Here is a 17,938-nt window from a genome sequence, read left to right as displayed (position 1 = left end):
CAGCTCTTTATTGATCCAGTCACAACCCTTAGCACCTCCCAAAGGGCCTGGCTTGGCTTACAGAAATGCTGGCAGTGACAGAAACAGATTTGGAAGGGAAGACTGGGAAAGGTAGATAGGGTGACAAAGGCCACGGAGAGCCAAGGATGGCAGAAGATGTGGATGCCAGTGGGAGTGTGGAATTCAGAATGGGTCAAGCAAAAGGCACACAGATCTGTTTGGGCCTCCTGAGCAGGGGGTGACCTGGGGCCATGCGAGGAGGTGTCCTGTGGTCCAGTTGACAAATGACATGGAGTAGAAGCTTCTCTTGGGACACAATTCTGACACAGTAAGTAAAGCCATGGATCTGGGGCAGAAAGGGCCTGAGGAGTGGCCTAGGACAGGCATATAACAGCCTCCCATAAACCTCTCCTCAGACTGCCCAAGGCTTCACAGGCCTGCAGCATCCTACCCCGGAACCTTGATTTCTGAACCGTTGCTCCCAAAAGCCCTGTTCAGTAGGAAGAACCACCACCGACTTCCGCCCATAACCATCGGAGCCACAGTAGCGTTCCTGTACAGGCACGGCCCTCTAAGGCTGCTGCCGTACAGCGTCATCACATTGGAGCTGCTTCCGTGCAGCAGACTCTCTGGGGCACACCTCCCTCCCACCTCCTTTCCTTCTCATTTCACACACTAAGCAAGCACTCTACTACTGAGCTGTACCCCTCCGCAGCCCTGCTGAGACGGCCTACAAGAACTCCTCCGGGCAGGTGATGTCATCGTTCTCCTATCTCCTCCTTCTGAGGGCTGACATCACAGGTAACTACCACAGGGCCCTGGGGCTCAGAACTCTGATTCTCTTCCTTGCTCCCATGTGCTTTAAGCACCAAGCCATATCTCTGGCCTCTTGCTGGTGGTATTTAAAATCCCTATATATTCTTTCCGTCTGTGGGTTGGTCTTTCCAGACCCATTCTCAGAGCAAATACTGAACTCTTTCAGTAAGCTCAGTTTGTCTTTTTTTTTCTTTCGTTCCATTGTTCTTTGTTGGGAAATACTATTTTCAGGTGTGTGACTTTTGTTTACGCTGCATTTGTTTAACTCTGTGAAGCTGTGTTACTGTGCCTGTCTAAGATGCCTGATGGTCTAGTAGAGCTAAACAGCCAGTAGCAAGGCAGGAGAGAGAAATAGGAAGGGGCTGGCAGGCAGAGAGGATAAATGAAGAGAAATTTGGGAGAGGAAGGAGGAAGACTTCAGGGGCCAGCCACTCAGCCACCCAGTCACCCAACCAGACATGGAGTAAGTAAGAAAGAAAAGGTATACAGGAAGAGAGAAAAACAAAAACTCAAAGGCTAAAGATAGATGGGATAATTTAGGTTAAGAAAAGCTAGCAAGAAACAAGCCAAGTTAAGGCCAGGCATTCATAACTAAGACTAAGTCTCCGTGTGTGATTTATTTGGGAGCTGGGTGGTGGGCCCCCTGAAGAGCCAAAGGTAAGAGCGAGAACACACAACAGTTCTTTGGATACTGGTATCATTTGTAACAGGTGTTTCCCAAAGTCTACTAATGGGAGGATATGATCAACCTGTGGCTCTACTGGGAGGCGGAGCCTAGCAGGAGGAAATTTAAGTTACTGCAGGTTTATGGTCGAAGGGAGTGCTGGGAGCCCATACTTTCCTCCTTCCTGGCCGCCACAAGGTGAGCAGTCCTTTCCACCAGGCCCTCCTGTTACGTGTACCACACAGCCGAAAGCAGCCAGGCCGATGGACTGAGCCCTCTGAGATGGTGAGCCAAACTGAACCTGCCTTCCTCAGAAGTGTCCCACCTCAGGTAGTGACAAAACGCTGACCAAGGCAGGCGCTGCTTTCAACCCGAGGTCGCGCAGACTTCTCTCAGGCTTTAGCTCTGTTTCACACACCTGTGTGTTCCGGGCTCAATTTTGCATGGTGTGAGGTGTGTCGAGGTTCACGCTCTGTACTCAGCCACTGCTCCTTTATTAGAAGGAGCTGGTGCATCTGTGTGGGACACTTCTGTGCTCCCCGTTTTGCTCCATCATCTTTTGATGACGTGGTACCCCTAACTACTGTGCTTGTGCATACACCTTCGGATTAGCCTATGTGAGTCCTCCAATCTTGTTGTTTTTCCCCCTTCTGATTCTGACTCTGGTTCAACACAATTCTTGTTTCCTCACTGTTTTGACTGCTGAGAGAAGTTTGTGTGTGTGTGTGTGTGTGTGTGGTATAAGTATGCACGGAGGTGTGCCTGCACGGGAATGGGTGCGCAAGCACATGCGCTTGCATTCAGAGTGCAGACCAGAGATCAACTTTGGGTGACTTCCTCAATCACTCTCCGCCTTATTTTCAAGACAGGGTCTCTCCCGAATCTGAAGGTCACCGAGTAGGCTAGGCTGGCTGCCTGAATCCGCAGGGACTTGCCTGTTGCCCCCTCTCCCAGCACTGAGAATCCGAGCACGTGTGTGTGTCCAGAAAGCTGTGTCCCCTAATTGGGTAGGGTCTTCTGGCCAGCTGTGGTGTTTCAGCCATTTTCCTGTCAGTCCTCATCTCTGGCCATCTGGGGAGAGGTGGTTTCAGGGAAGAGATGTTCGGGTCTTCACCCTGGCCCTCTGCAGACAGTGGGCCTCATCCCTTGGCTGGTTCTACAGCTGGGTGTGCATGTGACTGCACCTGGCCCTGTGTTTTTCCTTCTGACGTCTGGTGTCGCCAACAGGCTTGTGGAGGGTCTCTCCCTTTCCTCTGATTTCCTGCCCGACAGCTCCCAGCCCCCTGTCATCTCCCTACTCCTCTCTCTGCGTCTATCCACACCCTGCCGGTCTGCCGCCGTGTCCGGTCTCATTTGCTGACAAGCCCGTTGTGCCACTGTGGTTTGCATTTGCAGCGCTTTTCTCGATCCCTTGGTGTTCCTCGTTGCTGGAGTTTCCTATGCGGCCATGCTGTCTTCCTCTCCCATCACCGTTTATAACAAGCACGTCTGCTCCCTTCACCTTCAGGTGCTTTCCAAAATCCACGTTGAATCCGAGCCTCATGCTTGTCTCTGCAGACTGTCGTTTTGGTTGAAGGCTGGACGTGTGTACCAAGGGGCTCCCACCCTTCCCCACGCAGTGTCAGGGAGTGAAATTTTGGGCTTTGTGGGCCCCCCTCAAGTCCTGCTTCCTATTGTTGCTACCCTTTCCCCCTCTCAACTCCTAAACAGTACCAGACTAGAGTGTCTCAGCCACGGGAGGACAGGAGTTGGCTTTGCATTCTGAGGAGGAACTGGCAGAAGGAACAGCAGATTCTGAGTTCAAGGTTGTGTGAGAGTCCGTGCGGGGAAGACAAAGGCCAAGGCACAGGATGGAACGAATGCCAAATTCTAGGCATGTGTGTGAACACCTACAACCCCCTCACTGCATCTCCACACAGGATTTCAGTAGATTGCTCAGCAAACACAGGGACCCTTTGGGTTTCTGGGGTTGGAATGGCAGGGACCAGACCTCCTATGAGCCCAGTGAGGGAGTGCCGTGTATCCCGATCGGATCAGTGTCACACCAGGCATCTGGCTGACAGTGCTGGGACCTAGAGACGTGACCAAGTTTAGAAAGTAGGTCTCCCTGCAGAGCTGCTCCCTGGACTCAAGCTACCGGCCAGCTTGCAGCTTTGCTTTCCTCCTGAGAGGGATCCAGAGGCCGTGCCTGACCACACTAGGTGTGGTCACCAGGTGTGGGTGCAAAGCAGGACTTCTGTCGCACCCTGCCAGTGGGACTCGGTGCCTAGTGCTAGTGGGAAGAGGGAGGGATGAGGGAACATCCTGCACTGGGATGCTGCCCTGGACAGTCCCCCAGAGGTCATGGGAGGGTCCCCACCTTGGAAGAAGTGTGGGACTCAGGAGAAGAGGGCAGGGGCGGGGACACTGTCCTAGCTGCTGCTGCTGCTGCATAAACACCATGACCAAAACCAATTTGGGGAGGAAAGGGTTTATTTCATCTTACAGCTCTGAGGTCGCACTCCATCACTGAGGGATGCCAGGGCAGGAACTAGAGGCAGGAACTGATGCAGAGGCCACAGAGGAACTCTGCTTACTAGTTTGCTCCCCATGACTTGCTCAGGCTCAGGACCACCTGCCCTGGGGTGGCACTGCTCACAGTGGGCTGGGCCCTGTCATATCAATCATTAATCAAGAAAATGCACTACAGACTGGCCTGCAGGCCAAGCTGACGGAGGAAATTTCCCAGTTGAGGTTCCCTCTGCTCAGATGACTAGCTCGGGCCAAGTTTACAAAAAACTAATCAGGATGGCCATGGCCATGGGGCTCCAGCTGTCCTCTGACCTAAGTCAGAAGTGGGTGGGCAGAAGCAGCCTTGGCTCTTGGATAATGGTGCAGGGACCATGGATGGGAGGGGGTGCCCTGCAGGCAGTCGTGAACAAACCCCCAAGAACCCCAAGCTTTACAACATTTTATTAGCAGCAGTTCTTTCAAAGTCTCAAGAGTCGTTCCTGCAAAGACTATTTTATTTGCTCATATTAATGAGTGAGGTCGCCCAAGGCCAGCGGCCACCCTGCGCTGACCCAGGGAGACCCCAGTGAGGGTTGGAGTAAGAGCCTGCACGTCTCAGGAAGGAGCCTGATGCTGGGTAGGGTTCGGCTATGAAGCCACTTTGGGGAATTCGCTGCAGCCCTCCATGGTCTGGTTTTGCTAGTCTGGGGACAGACCCCGAGGCCACAGCTGTCCCCAGCGCAGCCCCGCCTGGGTGCCTACTGCAGGAAGGCACGCAGGAAGTCATTGTAGGAGATCTTGGATGACAGCGACTTGTCGTAGTACTCAAGCACGTGGAAGAACTCCTCCTCTGACAGGTTGATGCTGTACTGCCGCAGCACCTGGGGGCCAGCAGGCGGGTTAGCAGTGGTGGCAGCTGCAGGTGGACGCCCTCATCCTTAATCCTGAGTTTCAGGGTACAGAGGAGCCCTGGCTGAGGATGCTCCATGCCCACTGTCATCACCTCCTTCCTTTTCAGTGGCAGGACCCAGGACACTTTCTTCGAAGGGACGGGGCATGCCTTTTTCTTAATGTCTGGGAAGAGGTGGGGGCTCCAGAAGCCACCTTGGACCATGAGGTGGGGAAGGAAGCTGGGTGTTGAGCATGGCAGGACAAAACAGGGTCCCTGACCCCACTGCTGAGCCAGCTCTGGAAGTCCCACCTCTAGCCTTCTACATGGGAAGAGCGAGCCTTCCTCCTGCAGCTGCTATTGTCTTACTCACTCTTATAGCCCAGACAAATCCTGCTAGAGTTCCCTGATAATATGTAGAAATTAGGGTATTGTTTCTCCCTGTGGCTCACGTTATCACTCACTCCTAAGAAGAATGGGCTAAAACATGTCCCAAGAACATGGGCTAAAACACCCCAGGGCCCCAGGACTGAGGGCAGCTGGTGGCCATTGGGCCGAATGGGAGAAAAGCAAAAGGAGGAACCTGAGGCCCCACTCACACCCACGTCCCGCACCTCCAGCTCTGCTGAAGACGTCCCCCTCTTACCGTTCTCTCTGCTAGCCATACCCTGTGTCCCCGGGAAGGGGAGGAGAACCCTGATCTTACTGTCTCCTATCTGAAATGGACTGAGACGGACTCCCTGGCTGGGATGATGCTGGCCCCAGCGTGCATGGGAAGCTGGAGTGGCTATGAGTGGGTTGTGGGTGGGAGGCAGAGGGTGGCAAACCCAGAATTACGTGGCACCCAGGATTAGCTGAAGCTAAATGACTCCACTGTGGGGTGGAGTGGGGCTCCCTGTGTAGGAGGCCACTATCACATGCACACTCTTGGGCTGTCCCAACACTCCCAAGACCCTGATAGGACACAGGAATAGGTAGGGAGCCTAGCAATACTGTGGTCTCAAAGGAAACACAGGTATTGTGTGTGCATGCACACGCGCACACACACACACGCATGCACGCACAAGCCCATTCCCTGGAGTTTCCATAAGTAAGGGGCAAGCAGGCCATGGCCTGGGCCTCCATGGGCAAGTGCAGGGTCTCTAGAGCTTTCTATGCTGCAGGCCTTTCAGGCCTGGTCCCTGCGCCAGGTCGCCAGAGCCACGGAGAGCAGCGTCTCACCTTCCTGAAGTCAGCCACGCTCAGGAGCCCAGTCCCGTTCTCGTCGTAGGTCTTGAACGTACGCCGCATGGGCCTCCAGCAGTGAACAATCTTGGGCTGGATCCGCAGCAAGGCCGAGTAAAAGGACTGCGTCTCCACGCCGGCTTCTTTCTAAAACCAAGATCAGGGATGCATTTGGGAGCTGGGGTGGGCCTGGCGGAGGCACGCACACTGCCTCCTCAGCTGGCGGCCTGGCCCTGCTCCTGCAATGTGGCTGTTCCGATCTATCACCTCATGGGTGCAGAGAGTTGTGGGAACACCTCAGAGTTGCCACAGCTGCGGGTAGGGGCTTCTTCCTGCCTCCAGTTCTCAGATGGAACCTGTGGCTGATGGAGGGAACATGATCCCAGCTCGGATCCAGTCACGGCAGGTCCCATTTGTAAGGACAGGGTCATGCAGACACTAGGCCAACTTCAAAGTCATACTGGGGTAAGGACAAAGACAAGGCCTTCTAGCAGGTTCTTTGATGAAGGGCGTTTGGAAAGCTACAGGATGCAACCATGCGTGGTAATGGAAATTATCACAGCACTGTGCTTATCCCTTTAGATGCGATGTCTGAGTGTTTTAGCCCCAACACATGTCTGCATAGCATGGAGTGAACAACAGGCAAGAAAATGAAGCGAGTCCCAGGAAAGCTCAGACCAACATGGCCCGACATAAACCAGCGAGGTTCCATTGCTTTCAGTTTGTCACTTAACATCTGGGAAGGAGACACCCCCAGTGCCCAGAGCTTTGCAGGGCAGGCTGACAATCTGCCCACCTGCCAGGGCCCTGCGTAGCCTGGCTTAGCCACACTGGTGCCCAGCCCAACTCTGCCCAGCCAACCCTGTCGCTCGCTGCCTGTGGCCCAAGCTGCTTCCCCACACCATGCCTGCCCCACTCTGTTGGAGTTTCTGAGCAAACTGAAGCCTCCAGAGGAGGAAATCTCCCTTTCAGCTTCCCTGCAATGGGGCTTCTGAGCTGAGGCCATGGCACACCGTGGCCAGGATGGCCTGGGGCTCTTTAGGTGTGGGGCAGGAAGCCTTTCCAACCAAGGAAGGAGAACCATTCTGTACTCAGTGGACACCCGGGGCAGGGGAATCAGTGGGTGTATTCTGGGACATCTGGCAAGAGCCTGGTCTCCTTGTGACACTCAGAGCTTCCAGCATGGCCCTCCAGACTTTCTAAGGACAGGGAAATATCCTGAGGTGGCCTCTGCTCCAGACAGCCGGTCATCAGCTTGCTCTTTCCAAGAGACCCATATCTACTCCTCATAGCCCATTCTAGGGCATTTCTAGGAGGGGAATCTGAGGCCAGAGGAGCAGAAGGAGACTAGATTAGGGGAGGCTTTGCAGGATACAAGATCCCCATGGTTCTCCAGCTAGGTTCCTGGGCCTCAGGAATGTCCAAGGAGGACCAGAATGGCATCTCTTACCCATAGGGCTGGGCTAGCTTGAGGTACAGTTGGCTTTGCCTTTCACTGGCTCCTACAGGCAAGCAACATCTGATATTGGATCTTACCTAGAACTTCTTGGGGCTTCCTGCATGGTTTTTTTTTTTTTGAATGGACCATTTGCTCCAGTCCCTCTGATGGCCGCCCAGGTGGGTGGGTGGGGTGAGATCATCAGTCCCCATTGAACAATGAGACTGGAACGGGATTTGCTTGCTCCTGGGCCCTGTGTGAGCTACTCAAGCATGCTCCCCTCTCTACTGCTCAGCAGTGTGCCCAGACGCACTCATCTCAGTATTCCAGACAAGGGAATAGGGGCATAGAACACACTTTGTAGTCCCACGTTCTGGAGAACCGTGAGCACGGCTAGGGTATGATGGAGCTCAGGTAAGCACTGGATGTGGTTGTGATGACGATTTCAAAACTGAGAATGAAGGGAGAAGCAGGGCTACTCTCCTGGTTGGGTCTCAGTGCCTCTGCCATCCTGTGAAGCCATAGGTGAGCGTTGGTGGCAAGACAGAAAGAATGCAGAAAGTTTGAGGCCGGCCTGGGTCACATGGTGAGACTCTGTCTCCAAAAGCTTCGCTCCACCAACAAAGAGAAAAGGCAAGGAAGGAAAAAAGGAAGGAAGGGCAGTCACAGAGGATGAGCAGGGGTGGTGGGGTGGTAGCTGCTCAGGCCCCACCCACACTCAGCACCCCCCCCCCTTACACTCACAGCCAAGTGCTGAAGGTCTAATGTTGGCTGTGAGCCCTGGGCCCTCACATGCTGGCTTGGCCTTTTCTTTACCTCCCAGGCCACTCTGGAGGGAGGAAGCCCTGCCCCAGACTGAGAACGACCACTGTGGGTAGATGGATCCCTCCAAAAGACTTTCAGGCCCCAGCCCCCAGGCTGTACCTCTAGACTCTGCCCTCAGGGTTCCAGAAGCAGAGGGAAGATTTTTTTTTTAAAGAAATCAATTTCTAGGACATCTTTAATATCACAGATTTGATGGCCCCAGAGTCTCATCTTTACCCTACCCGTACGAACACGCCCTGACACGCTGACCTCGCGGCCTCCTCCCACTGTCCTGGTAGTTGGGGAATGGAAGCGCGGGTCTCATTCTCAGCACAGATTCTGGGGCACAGCCAGAGATCCAAGGGAGCATTTGTGGGGAGGTGGCGAGTCCTGGCTGGTGCGGGCAGGGCAGGGTCAGGCTGTGTGTCCAGGTCCACCTGTGCTGACAAGCGAGGGGTGCCTGGTTCATAACCCCACGGTCTCCAGGACAACACACCTACCATCTTGTCCGCATTCTGGATCCTCATCCTCCGCATCAGTGAGGTCTCCTTGGCCTTCAGCAGGAGGACACAGCTCTGAATGAAGTCGCAGTAGGCGAACTTGCCGTTGTTCTTCAGGTCATACTTGACAAGGAGCTGCTGGCTCTCCTCTTTGCTGATGTCTAGCTTGAACTTCTCCACAAGAGCTGAGGACCAAGCAGCCCAAAGTGTAATTGGTGGGGATTCAGGCATTCTCGTCCTCATTTGGCTACCAGTAGGCTCTACCCAAGAGCACCCGCACAGGTTCCTCCCATCCCTCCCCCCCCCCCTGAGCTGGCAGGACAGAGGCATGTCTTCCCAGGGGAGAGTCAGACGGACCCAGGAACTCTGCTGCAGTGACGCTCCCTTGCTTGTCACTGTCCTTCTCCTTGCATTCCTTCAGGAGCTCGCGCCAGCAACCCTGGATCTGCTTGCGGAGCTTGCTCTCAATGGGCTCGCAGTTCTGCAGGGGTGGGGTGCCTGCTGGGGTCTGGGGAGGGAGACAATGGGGCTCTCAACTGGAGGTCTCCTGGGGGCAGTCATGGGAACCACAGGGTGGACCTGAGGTCTGAAGTTCAGCTCTGTCGGCGCCAGGAAAGGAGAGGGACCCTACTTCCGCCCACGAGCCATCTGAAGTCACCCCATAAGAACAGCTTTGGAATTAATACAGCCATGTTGTACTCCTTGACTTGGGATTCCTCCCCCCTCAAGGTCAGCCACAGCAGATGGAGCCTTTCTCGGGCCTACTGACTCAAGGCTACGCTTATTTCCCGGGATTCCCAGGTTAAAGCCCCTTAGTGCCGCTGGTCATCTCTCTCCCCAGATCTCAGCAGAAAGACCAGCAACCTAATCATCTCCCTCCAATGTGTGTGTCCAGGACGTGGCTAGCCTTAAGGACTTTCTGACTCCTTTTCTCCACCACCTCTGACTTCACTGAAGACCACGTTCACTGTCATCCTGAGATCTGTGACACCAGAGCCCCTTTGGGCGGGGACCTTTGTCCATCTGGAGCTGTAGCAAACACCCAGTGCACAGACGGTCTACCAGGCCCTGCATCTGGGGCCATATTTCTCTAGGCACATGGTGTAAGCACACAGCAGCTGCCTTGTGGGCACTTAGCGTGGTCTCAGGTGCCCTTCCCTGGAGACACCGCTATTCTGCTCAAGGACGAGGGAGGCACTCCCCGCCCCCCCCCCCCCCGAGCTGGGGATGACTCAGGGCTCTGTGTCACACTGGGCAACACCCGAGGTCTCACCTGGCTCCAGTGTAAACTGGGAATCCATTCATCCGTGCAGGTGGTGCCCAAGGTCAGGAGACTGTCCCTCTCAGAGCCAGGCTTCCCGCCCATGGATGCTGTGCCCCACTTCGATCTCTTCCTTCCCTTATGGCCTTTTCTAGGTTCCCTTTTCCATCCCGCCCCTCCCCCATCCTCCTCAAACTGCACCCCGCTCCCCACCCCTACTGGAAACTGACACTAGAGCTCACCCCAGAATCATGAGCCCAATCTGTCAGTCCCCTGCAGTCTGAGGGAGAAACACCTGGCCCGTGTGCATGGATCTGAGGTGACAGGGGACACACATCAGGCTGGGAACTCACACTGGGGTAACTCCTTGATTTCAACCCGGTTCTGGGGCCCCGAGGAGAGTAGAGGGTGGATCTGGTTCCTTGGGAAACCTCAGGGGCACTGCTTCCCCTCTGGGCAACGGTAGAGTCTCCAGAGTCGCCAAAGTCTCCAGCAGCCATGGGTGGCGAGGGTGCTCTCTCAGTGCTGAACCTGCTGAGGAAGTCCTGGTACTTGAGCCTCCCCTTGGCATTGACGGGCATCTCGCTCCACAACCTGTCAAACTAATAGCATTAAGTCAGTCCCAGGGGAGCGTGAACCCGGCCTGAGTCCCTCAGGAGTCCTGGAGGAGTAAAGCCAGAGGTGGCAGGATGTGACTGTGGACCAGGGTTCATGTCAATTAAAAAAAAAAATGAGAAAAAAATCCATTTGGTTTCTGCAGGATAGAAGCCTCTGGAAGACTGTGGGGGGAGAAAAGGCAAGACAAGAGGATTATTCATGGCTTCCGCAGGACATTTTTTAATTGAATTGGGTCCTCAGTGAGCAGTTTAAGGCCATTAAATCTTGTGATTAGTCACAGTGACCGAGCTGTGGTGCATAAAAACATTTTAGGAGAAAATGCAAATCAAACCAGGGCCCCATCTCCGTCCCAAGAAAGCCGCTGGCCTCATTCCTCAGCTGTCCCTGCACACCTGAGTCACAGTGGCTCACAGGTGCTACCGCCTCAGCCACTGCCTTTGCCACCACAATTTATATCACCCCAAAGGTAAGAAATGTCCCTCTTGCAAGATGAAAAGGAAGCATTTGGAAACCGGAGAGAAGTTTATGGCTTTCTGTGGTGACTGTCTGATGCCACAGACCGTATGGAAACTACAGCCTGGGACAAAGCGACAGGCGGCTTCCCACGTGAGCTGCTTTGGATGATTGCAGGTCTTTCAGGGAACCAAGAAGAAGGGCTCCTGTCCCCCTACCTGACTGCTTGCGAAACCTCCAGCTGACAGAGACTGGCTCTCAGCCCCCCAGGGCACAGAGGCCAGGAGGCTGGGCTAAGGGACAGTTTCCTGTTCCCCTTGCAGCCTAGAGGTCACCAGAAACGTACTTTCCTCCTGGGTGTCTCCTGGGGTTTACCCACAGTTAATGACTTAAAGTGACCAAATCTTGGGCTCCGTCTAAAGTCCCCAAAGACTTGCTAACTGCCATACCAGCCTACTTGTGGGGTTAGACATGTGGGTGCCTCCCTGGGATTAGAGCATCTTTAGATTTGCACCACCCTGACCTGTGCTCAGGCAGGCAGCTTCCATGTGTGGGATTTACAAGTAGGCATGCGTACCAAGCATATTCCCAGAGGTTGGTGTCTGGAGCTGAGAGGATTGGAAGTCATTGAGAAAATTAAAAACAACCCATGATGGGTAATAAGACTCCACAGAGTTGATGAGCTTTGAGGTGAACTAGCCCAGGGCTTCTCCAGCTCTAGGAAGCAGAAACCCCCAGGGAGTCTGCTAAGACCTGCCCACAGGGTTCTGACAACTTCAGAACCTACAGGAAAATTAAAAAAGAATATATTGGAAATATACAAGCTTCTGCCAAAAAGCAAGTGAAGTGGACCAACTCACACCTGAGAGGCTAACAGGTCCCCCGTGTTCTACCTCAGGTTTGCCCTGGTCTCCAACCTCAGGTTTGCCCTGGTCTCCAGATCCAGCCAGCACCTTTTAGAAGCCTTGATTCTCACAGTGTCCACCCATCTGGCCACTGTGTAGACACAGCCTCATCTGCCAGTTGGGATGATCACTGCTGTGCCATTTGGCCGCTGGTCTCCCTCCTCCCTCCTAGTCCCTATTCTTCCATGGCACTCTGAGGAACTCTCTCCATCATCACAAAACCCAGATCCTCAAGCTTCCTCTGAACCCAGCTCTGGCTGATGCAGCCCCTGAGAATGATGGGAGTCTCTGAACTCCCACAGCTTCTTGTGGTGGGTGCAGAACTGCCTCCCAGCAAGGAAACGTGTAGCAGCATCTCAACGGCTCTGGCTTTCTCCTCCTTGTGCCTTCTGTTGTCATCTTTGGCCAATGTATTCCTAAAGACAAGTGGCAGGTTCCTGTTAACCCCGATTCTTTCTTAGGTTTCTATGGCTGTGACAAAACACCATTACCACTCAGTGTTGGACTTAGGTTGGCCACTCAGAAGCAGCACAGCTGTCTGTGATGCTCCTGGAACCTCATCTGCAAACGGTGTTATCTTAGCCCAACCTGGTCCCAGGTTCTGCTTGAAACCATCTGCGTGTCCATCTTCCCTTTGTTCTGCTGTGCTCCTCACCGGCCCCAGGTGCTCACTCCACCTCCCCCCCCCCCCCCCCACTCAACTTTCCTGGCAAAGCTGATCTTGCAACTTCACACAACAGTAGTGTAACAGCTTCCAGATTGCAGCCTACCGATGGCATTCAAAGAAATAAAGTCACCACACGAATGAAGGAACAAGCCAAGGCTGACTCTGCCTTCAGATATCAGAACTATTAGTGCCCATGCCTGAATGTGTTAAAATCAAGCAGGAGCATTAGCAATGGGAAATACATAACTGACAGACATTTGAAATCAGGGGAAAATAAAATTCCTTGAAACAAAAAATGCAATCATTGAAAAAAAATTTCGTTAACAGATCACAATCAAAGGCCATACTTCTTAGGAGAAAAATATAGGCAGAAAGAAGGCAGGCCTCAAATGGAATGGGTAAGGAAAGCAATGCTGAACAAACAGCATTGAGGCCAGTGAGCCATACAGGTTTAATCTGTAGAGAAAAGTTGCAAGACAAAGATTAGATACTAATAATATGAAATGCAAGGAGACCACTGAATCACAGCAACTCAGTATTCTCACAAACCAGAGAGTAAGGGAACCTGGTTTAAAAATTGGTAAGATGTAAGGGTAACAGCCAGTTACTGATGAGAAAAGTATGTAGCTTTTGCCAAATAGGCTAGAAAAGGTGTTTTAAAAAGCTCAATCCAAATTATACCAAGAAAATATATTTTCAAACAACATAAAGGAAATAAGCATGGCAGGAAGCTTAATATTGACAACAGAAATAAATGGAAACAACAACTAATGTAAATGAGCCAAACACCCATGTAAAATGGCAGGGATCACCAGAGAAGATGTTTAAGAATCCACTTATGTACTATTCATAAAGCCTACATGCAAAACGGAAATATCAGGGGTGTCAAAGATTTGAAGAAGTTTAAATAGATATATCAAGCAGACACTAAATGAAAGGAAGGCTCAGAGGCCATACTGCTATCACATTAAATAGACTTTAAGATTAAAAGCTATTTTCTTAGAACTTGATATATCTAACACTGAGTTACAAGTATCCACATTTCTGAGCCATTGATGGGCCAAGTTAACAGAGAATAGAGATTCTGAGGCTAGAAGTAACAGCTGGTTTCAATCAGCAGGTGTAGACCGCTTCATAAGGCTCCATTCAAAACACACCATCTAGCTACAAATGAAACATTTATGAAGAATGACCACACATCCAATCTCAGATAATTCTAATAACTGATAAGATCCAGTCTCATTCTCTAATTAAAATCATGTTCATTTATAAGTTAATAACTCTTTAAAAACACATTCATCCGGGAACAAAAAACCACCAGTATTTCTAAATCAAAGGACCCAAGATGGGAATAAGAGACTAGGAGCTCCATTATAATTTTGCAACTATGTATCAAAATTTGGATGCAGCTAAAGTAGTAATTAGACAGAAATGTACAGTTTTAAGTGCCTATTATGGAAGGAAGAACAGCTGAAATTCAAAGCCTGCATCCAACCTATGCCAAGGAAGAGGAACAAGAGAGAGGCTGTCAATACAGCAGGAAGTCCGCAGAGCTGAAAGCCAATCCTCAGAAAAGACTAAGAGCACACACGTGGCTGTAGTATGAACTGGGGGAGGGGGGAGCAAGTGCTGTGTGGTCCAGCTGTGTGGCACATACAGCAAGAAAAGAGGACACAGAGTCTATGGTGAGTCAGTGCATGCCAATCCGAAAAGTGAGAAAAAGTGAACAAATTCATGTAAAAACATAAATCACTAAAGTGGATGAGCCTGGGTGCCCTGTAACCATCAGAAAAACACACTGGCAGTTAAAACCCCCTTATGGAAAACTCTGGGCCCCGGGAAGCTTATAAGCATTTTTTTTTTTTTATCTTCAGGAAGCTGGCAGCCCAGTTCTTCCCAGGCCTCTCTGACAAAAAGAAGAGTATACAGCCCTAGATTCTACTTACACAGTAGTAGCTTGATTCAAATGAGACACAAGCACGAGGAAGTACAGATGGCTGTCACAACCATCAGCACAATTGTTTTCAGGTTTAGAGGGAGGATGAGGGAGCATGTGCACACATGGGCGCCTGCCAAGGCTACAAGAGGGCATTGGATTTTCTGGAACTGGCATCATAGGCAGCTGTGAGCCACCAAGCAGGTCAGATCCCATCCTAGTCCTCTGCGTGAGCAGTCAGTGCTCTAACCACCTCTAACCACGAGTCACCTTGCTAGCCATGGAAACACTTTCAACCTGGCCTGACCAGACTGTGCTTACCTTTGCTTTAAGACCATGCCGTCCATCAGCACAGCTCACTGCCTGAGAAACTGAATAGGCAAAGCTCGGTGTCTATCTTGATTCCATGTAGGGGAAGCATTTGATACAAACAATGCCTGCCCATGCTTGCTGGGTTTTAGAAAAACAGGCATGCAAAGAACTTAACAATTGATCAGGAGTTCCTGACATGTGATATATAAAAGTACCTCTAGGGAAAATAGATCTAACCTCCGAACACTGGAGCATTCCTGTTCAATCGAGGCTAGATACCAGGGAAGTTGTTACAGCTCTGTTTAGATCTGTGGGACCTAGGCATTGCTACAAAGAAAAAAAAAAAAGGAAAAAGAAGTAATAGGCCTATTAGGCCTATGGGTTGAAAGGACACCTGCCTGCTGGTCAGAACTGGCCTGAGGTATCAGCTCAGGAAACTGGTTGACAAGTTATTTAATGACTAAATTTAACAAAGTTGTTATGACAAAAGCCAACAAAACTTAACTGAAGGTATGAAGTTACAAGTTTTCTTACAACGAAGCAAAACAGACATTAAAGACAAAAGATACCACACAGCAACAACAATAGAGCAGAATGAAAGGGAACAGACACCTACTGGAAGAGAGGGAGTCTGGGTCAGTGGAGAAGAAGCTCAATTGGTGCAGTCCAATAAACGTCAAAGGCTCCTCTCCGCCCTCCCCCTGGAGGCAGGAACTCCTGAAGCCACACTGGCAGGGAGCTCTTAACGCCCCTGCCTGTATGGGCATCACAGGTATGTAGCACCACACGACTTTCCAGGGGAACCCGTGCGATGGCGCTGGAACACTCACACAAAGCTGAGACTGTGGCAGACACTCCTGACCTGATGGGGCCACAAAGACCCGGGTGCGGGCTATTTACAACGTGGAGCACAGTGGAGTTGGAGCAGACCTCCATGAAAGAACGGTTGACAGACAGCGCTGGCACTGCAGATGAGGAGGACCAGAGTCGCCAGGACGATGCAGCCCCACTTCACATAGGTGGGCAAACAGGTGCTGCCTACACGGCAAGAAGAGAAAGTGAAAGCTCCGAAAACTTGAGAGAGGACCAGCTGATGATGTTCCTGTACCTCGGGTAAAGTGAGGATGGCTCAACCACAGTTAAGAGTGGAACAGGAGTGAGCTATGCATGCGGGGTCCACTCAACTGCAGTGATGTAGTGTATAAAAGAATACACATGCATATAGTGCGTGCACACACATGGGCACACATACATGTGCATACACATCCACATATGTACTTACACACTCACACATATACACATATGTACATACGATTCACATTCAACTCCTCCCCAGCTTCTCCTCAATGTCACTGTGGTTGCCGGCTCTTTTCTTCGGCTCTCTCCAGTCCCTATGACTTCTCAATCTGTTATTCCTAAACTCTGTCTGTCTTTGGCACCCTGAGCCTGCATCTTAGGCTCTTAGCCATGCCCTGTCCACGTTCACCTTGCCCATCCTCCAGCCTCTGCATCCCTCAGCCTCTGCCTTGGGCACTCTTCTTGACAGCTTCACGTGGACAGTTGGCCTTGAACCTCCTTACTCTATGCTGCCCAATACCAACACCTAGCTCCACGGCCACTCACAGACACCGGCACACACTGTGGGATTCAGCTCAGACACCCTCAACCTCTTCTTGTCCCTTCTGTCAATGATCTGCCCTTGATCCCTGCCTTTCATCTCTCTCCACACAGCAGCCAGAGGGCCCCTGTTTAAAGCCACCCATCAGGCCAACTGGCATAGGGTAGGGACAGCCCTCTCACCTCTCGAGTGAAGACAAAATGCTTTCACTTGGCTCCTGTCCTATAGGACAGACTCCTATAGGGAGTCTTGGGCTCATCTCCTCAAAGCACTGGTCATCTGCCAATGGTCCAATCCCATCACAGTTCTGTAATCCATGTCCCTTCTGCTTCCTGCTAACCCTTCCTAGTAGCCAGGTTGTCCCTTTGAGGCTACCTGCTCAGAGAGTCTCCCCAACCCTACTAGTTACAAGCATGGCTCCCACTCCCTGTCTGTACTCTTTTCCTTCCCTGAAAGAAACATACAAGATCACCACTGTCCAAGAGACTGTCTGTTTTACTTAGTATGTTTACTCTCAAAGTTCTCCGAGATGCAGACCCTTCAGGGACAGCTTTGTCATCCCGCTGCTGGTAGCAGGATTAAAACCTGCTGTTCCTGGTTCAAGCTGCTCCTGTCGGCACTGCTCTCTGTCTCTGTGGGCTTGCATCCTGTTGTCAGGGAGACCACAGTCCCCTGCAGGTGCCTGGTCGTGGCCTCTCAGCTCCCACAGGCCCCTTCCCAACAGGCAGTAGCCTGCACTGCTCATATGCTCCGCTTCACTAGCTTCTGATGTCCCTCCTCTGCTGTGATGATTAATACTGACTGTCAACTGGACAGGACCTAGCATCACCTAGGAGACGAACCTCTATACATACCTGTGTAGAGGCTTCTGGATTAGAATAGTTAAGAAGTGGAGACATACCCAAAATGTGAGCAGGACCATTTGATGGGTTGGGGTTCTGGGCTGAATAGAAAGTAGGAAGTGACCAGCAGCAACCTCTCTCTCTGCATGCTGGCTGTGCATACAACATGGCAGCTGCCTCAAGCCTCTGTCACCATTGCATCCCCATCATGACAGACTTTGCCTTCCCACCGAGAGCCAGGACAAACCCTCCCTTCCTCACGGTGCTTCTTCAGGTGCCTTGTCACACAGCAACAGGGGAAACTCTTCTGTTGACAGAGCCTAGCACCAGCACTCACACCTGAGTGGGCTCTGCTGCTTCTGGGCATTTGCCTCCCATCAAGATGGGTGACTATGTTCCTAGAAACTGGCTCAGAGGCCAAGGCTGTGATCAGGAGACCAGGGGCATGGGAAATGGGAAAGAGAGGAGGATGGAAGGGCCAAGTGGGACATGACGAGCTCT

At 51.8% G+C, this 17,938-nt stretch overlaps 1 protein-coding gene across 1 annotated transcript in view; it reads right to left on the bottom strand.

Annotated features, from left to right (window-relative positions):
• Positions 1-4,703: 4,703 nt before the first annotated feature.
• Positions 4,704-17,938, bottom strand: part of Efcab6 (EF-hand calcium binding domain 6) — a 192,704-nt gene continuing 179,469 nt past the window's right edge. The window contains exons 28-32 of the mRNA XM_026782404.1: positions 10,440-10,688; positions 9,183-9,333; positions 8,826-9,010; positions 6,081-6,230; positions 4,704-4,851 (exon numbers count right to left, since the gene is read on the bottom strand). Of these exons, the coding sequence (XP_026638205.1) occupies positions 4,729-4,851; positions 6,081-6,230; positions 8,826-9,010; positions 9,183-9,333; positions 10,440-10,688 (858 nt within the window). The 3' untranslated portion in view covers positions 4,704-4,728. The remainder of the gene's footprint in view (positions 4,852-6,080; positions 6,231-8,825; positions 9,011-9,182; positions 9,334-10,439; positions 10,689-17,938) is intronic.

Source organism: Microtus ochrogaster, chromosome 15, assembly GCF_000317375.1.
Source record: "Microtus ochrogaster isolate Prairie Vole_2 chromosome 15, MicOch1.0, whole genome shotgun sequence".
Lineage (NCBI taxonomy): Eukaryota > Metazoa > Chordata > Mammalia > Rodentia > Cricetidae > Microtus > Microtus ochrogaster.
The sequence above is the reverse complement of the archived record's forward strand: the minus strand, read 5'-3'. Positions and strand labels throughout refer to the sequence as shown.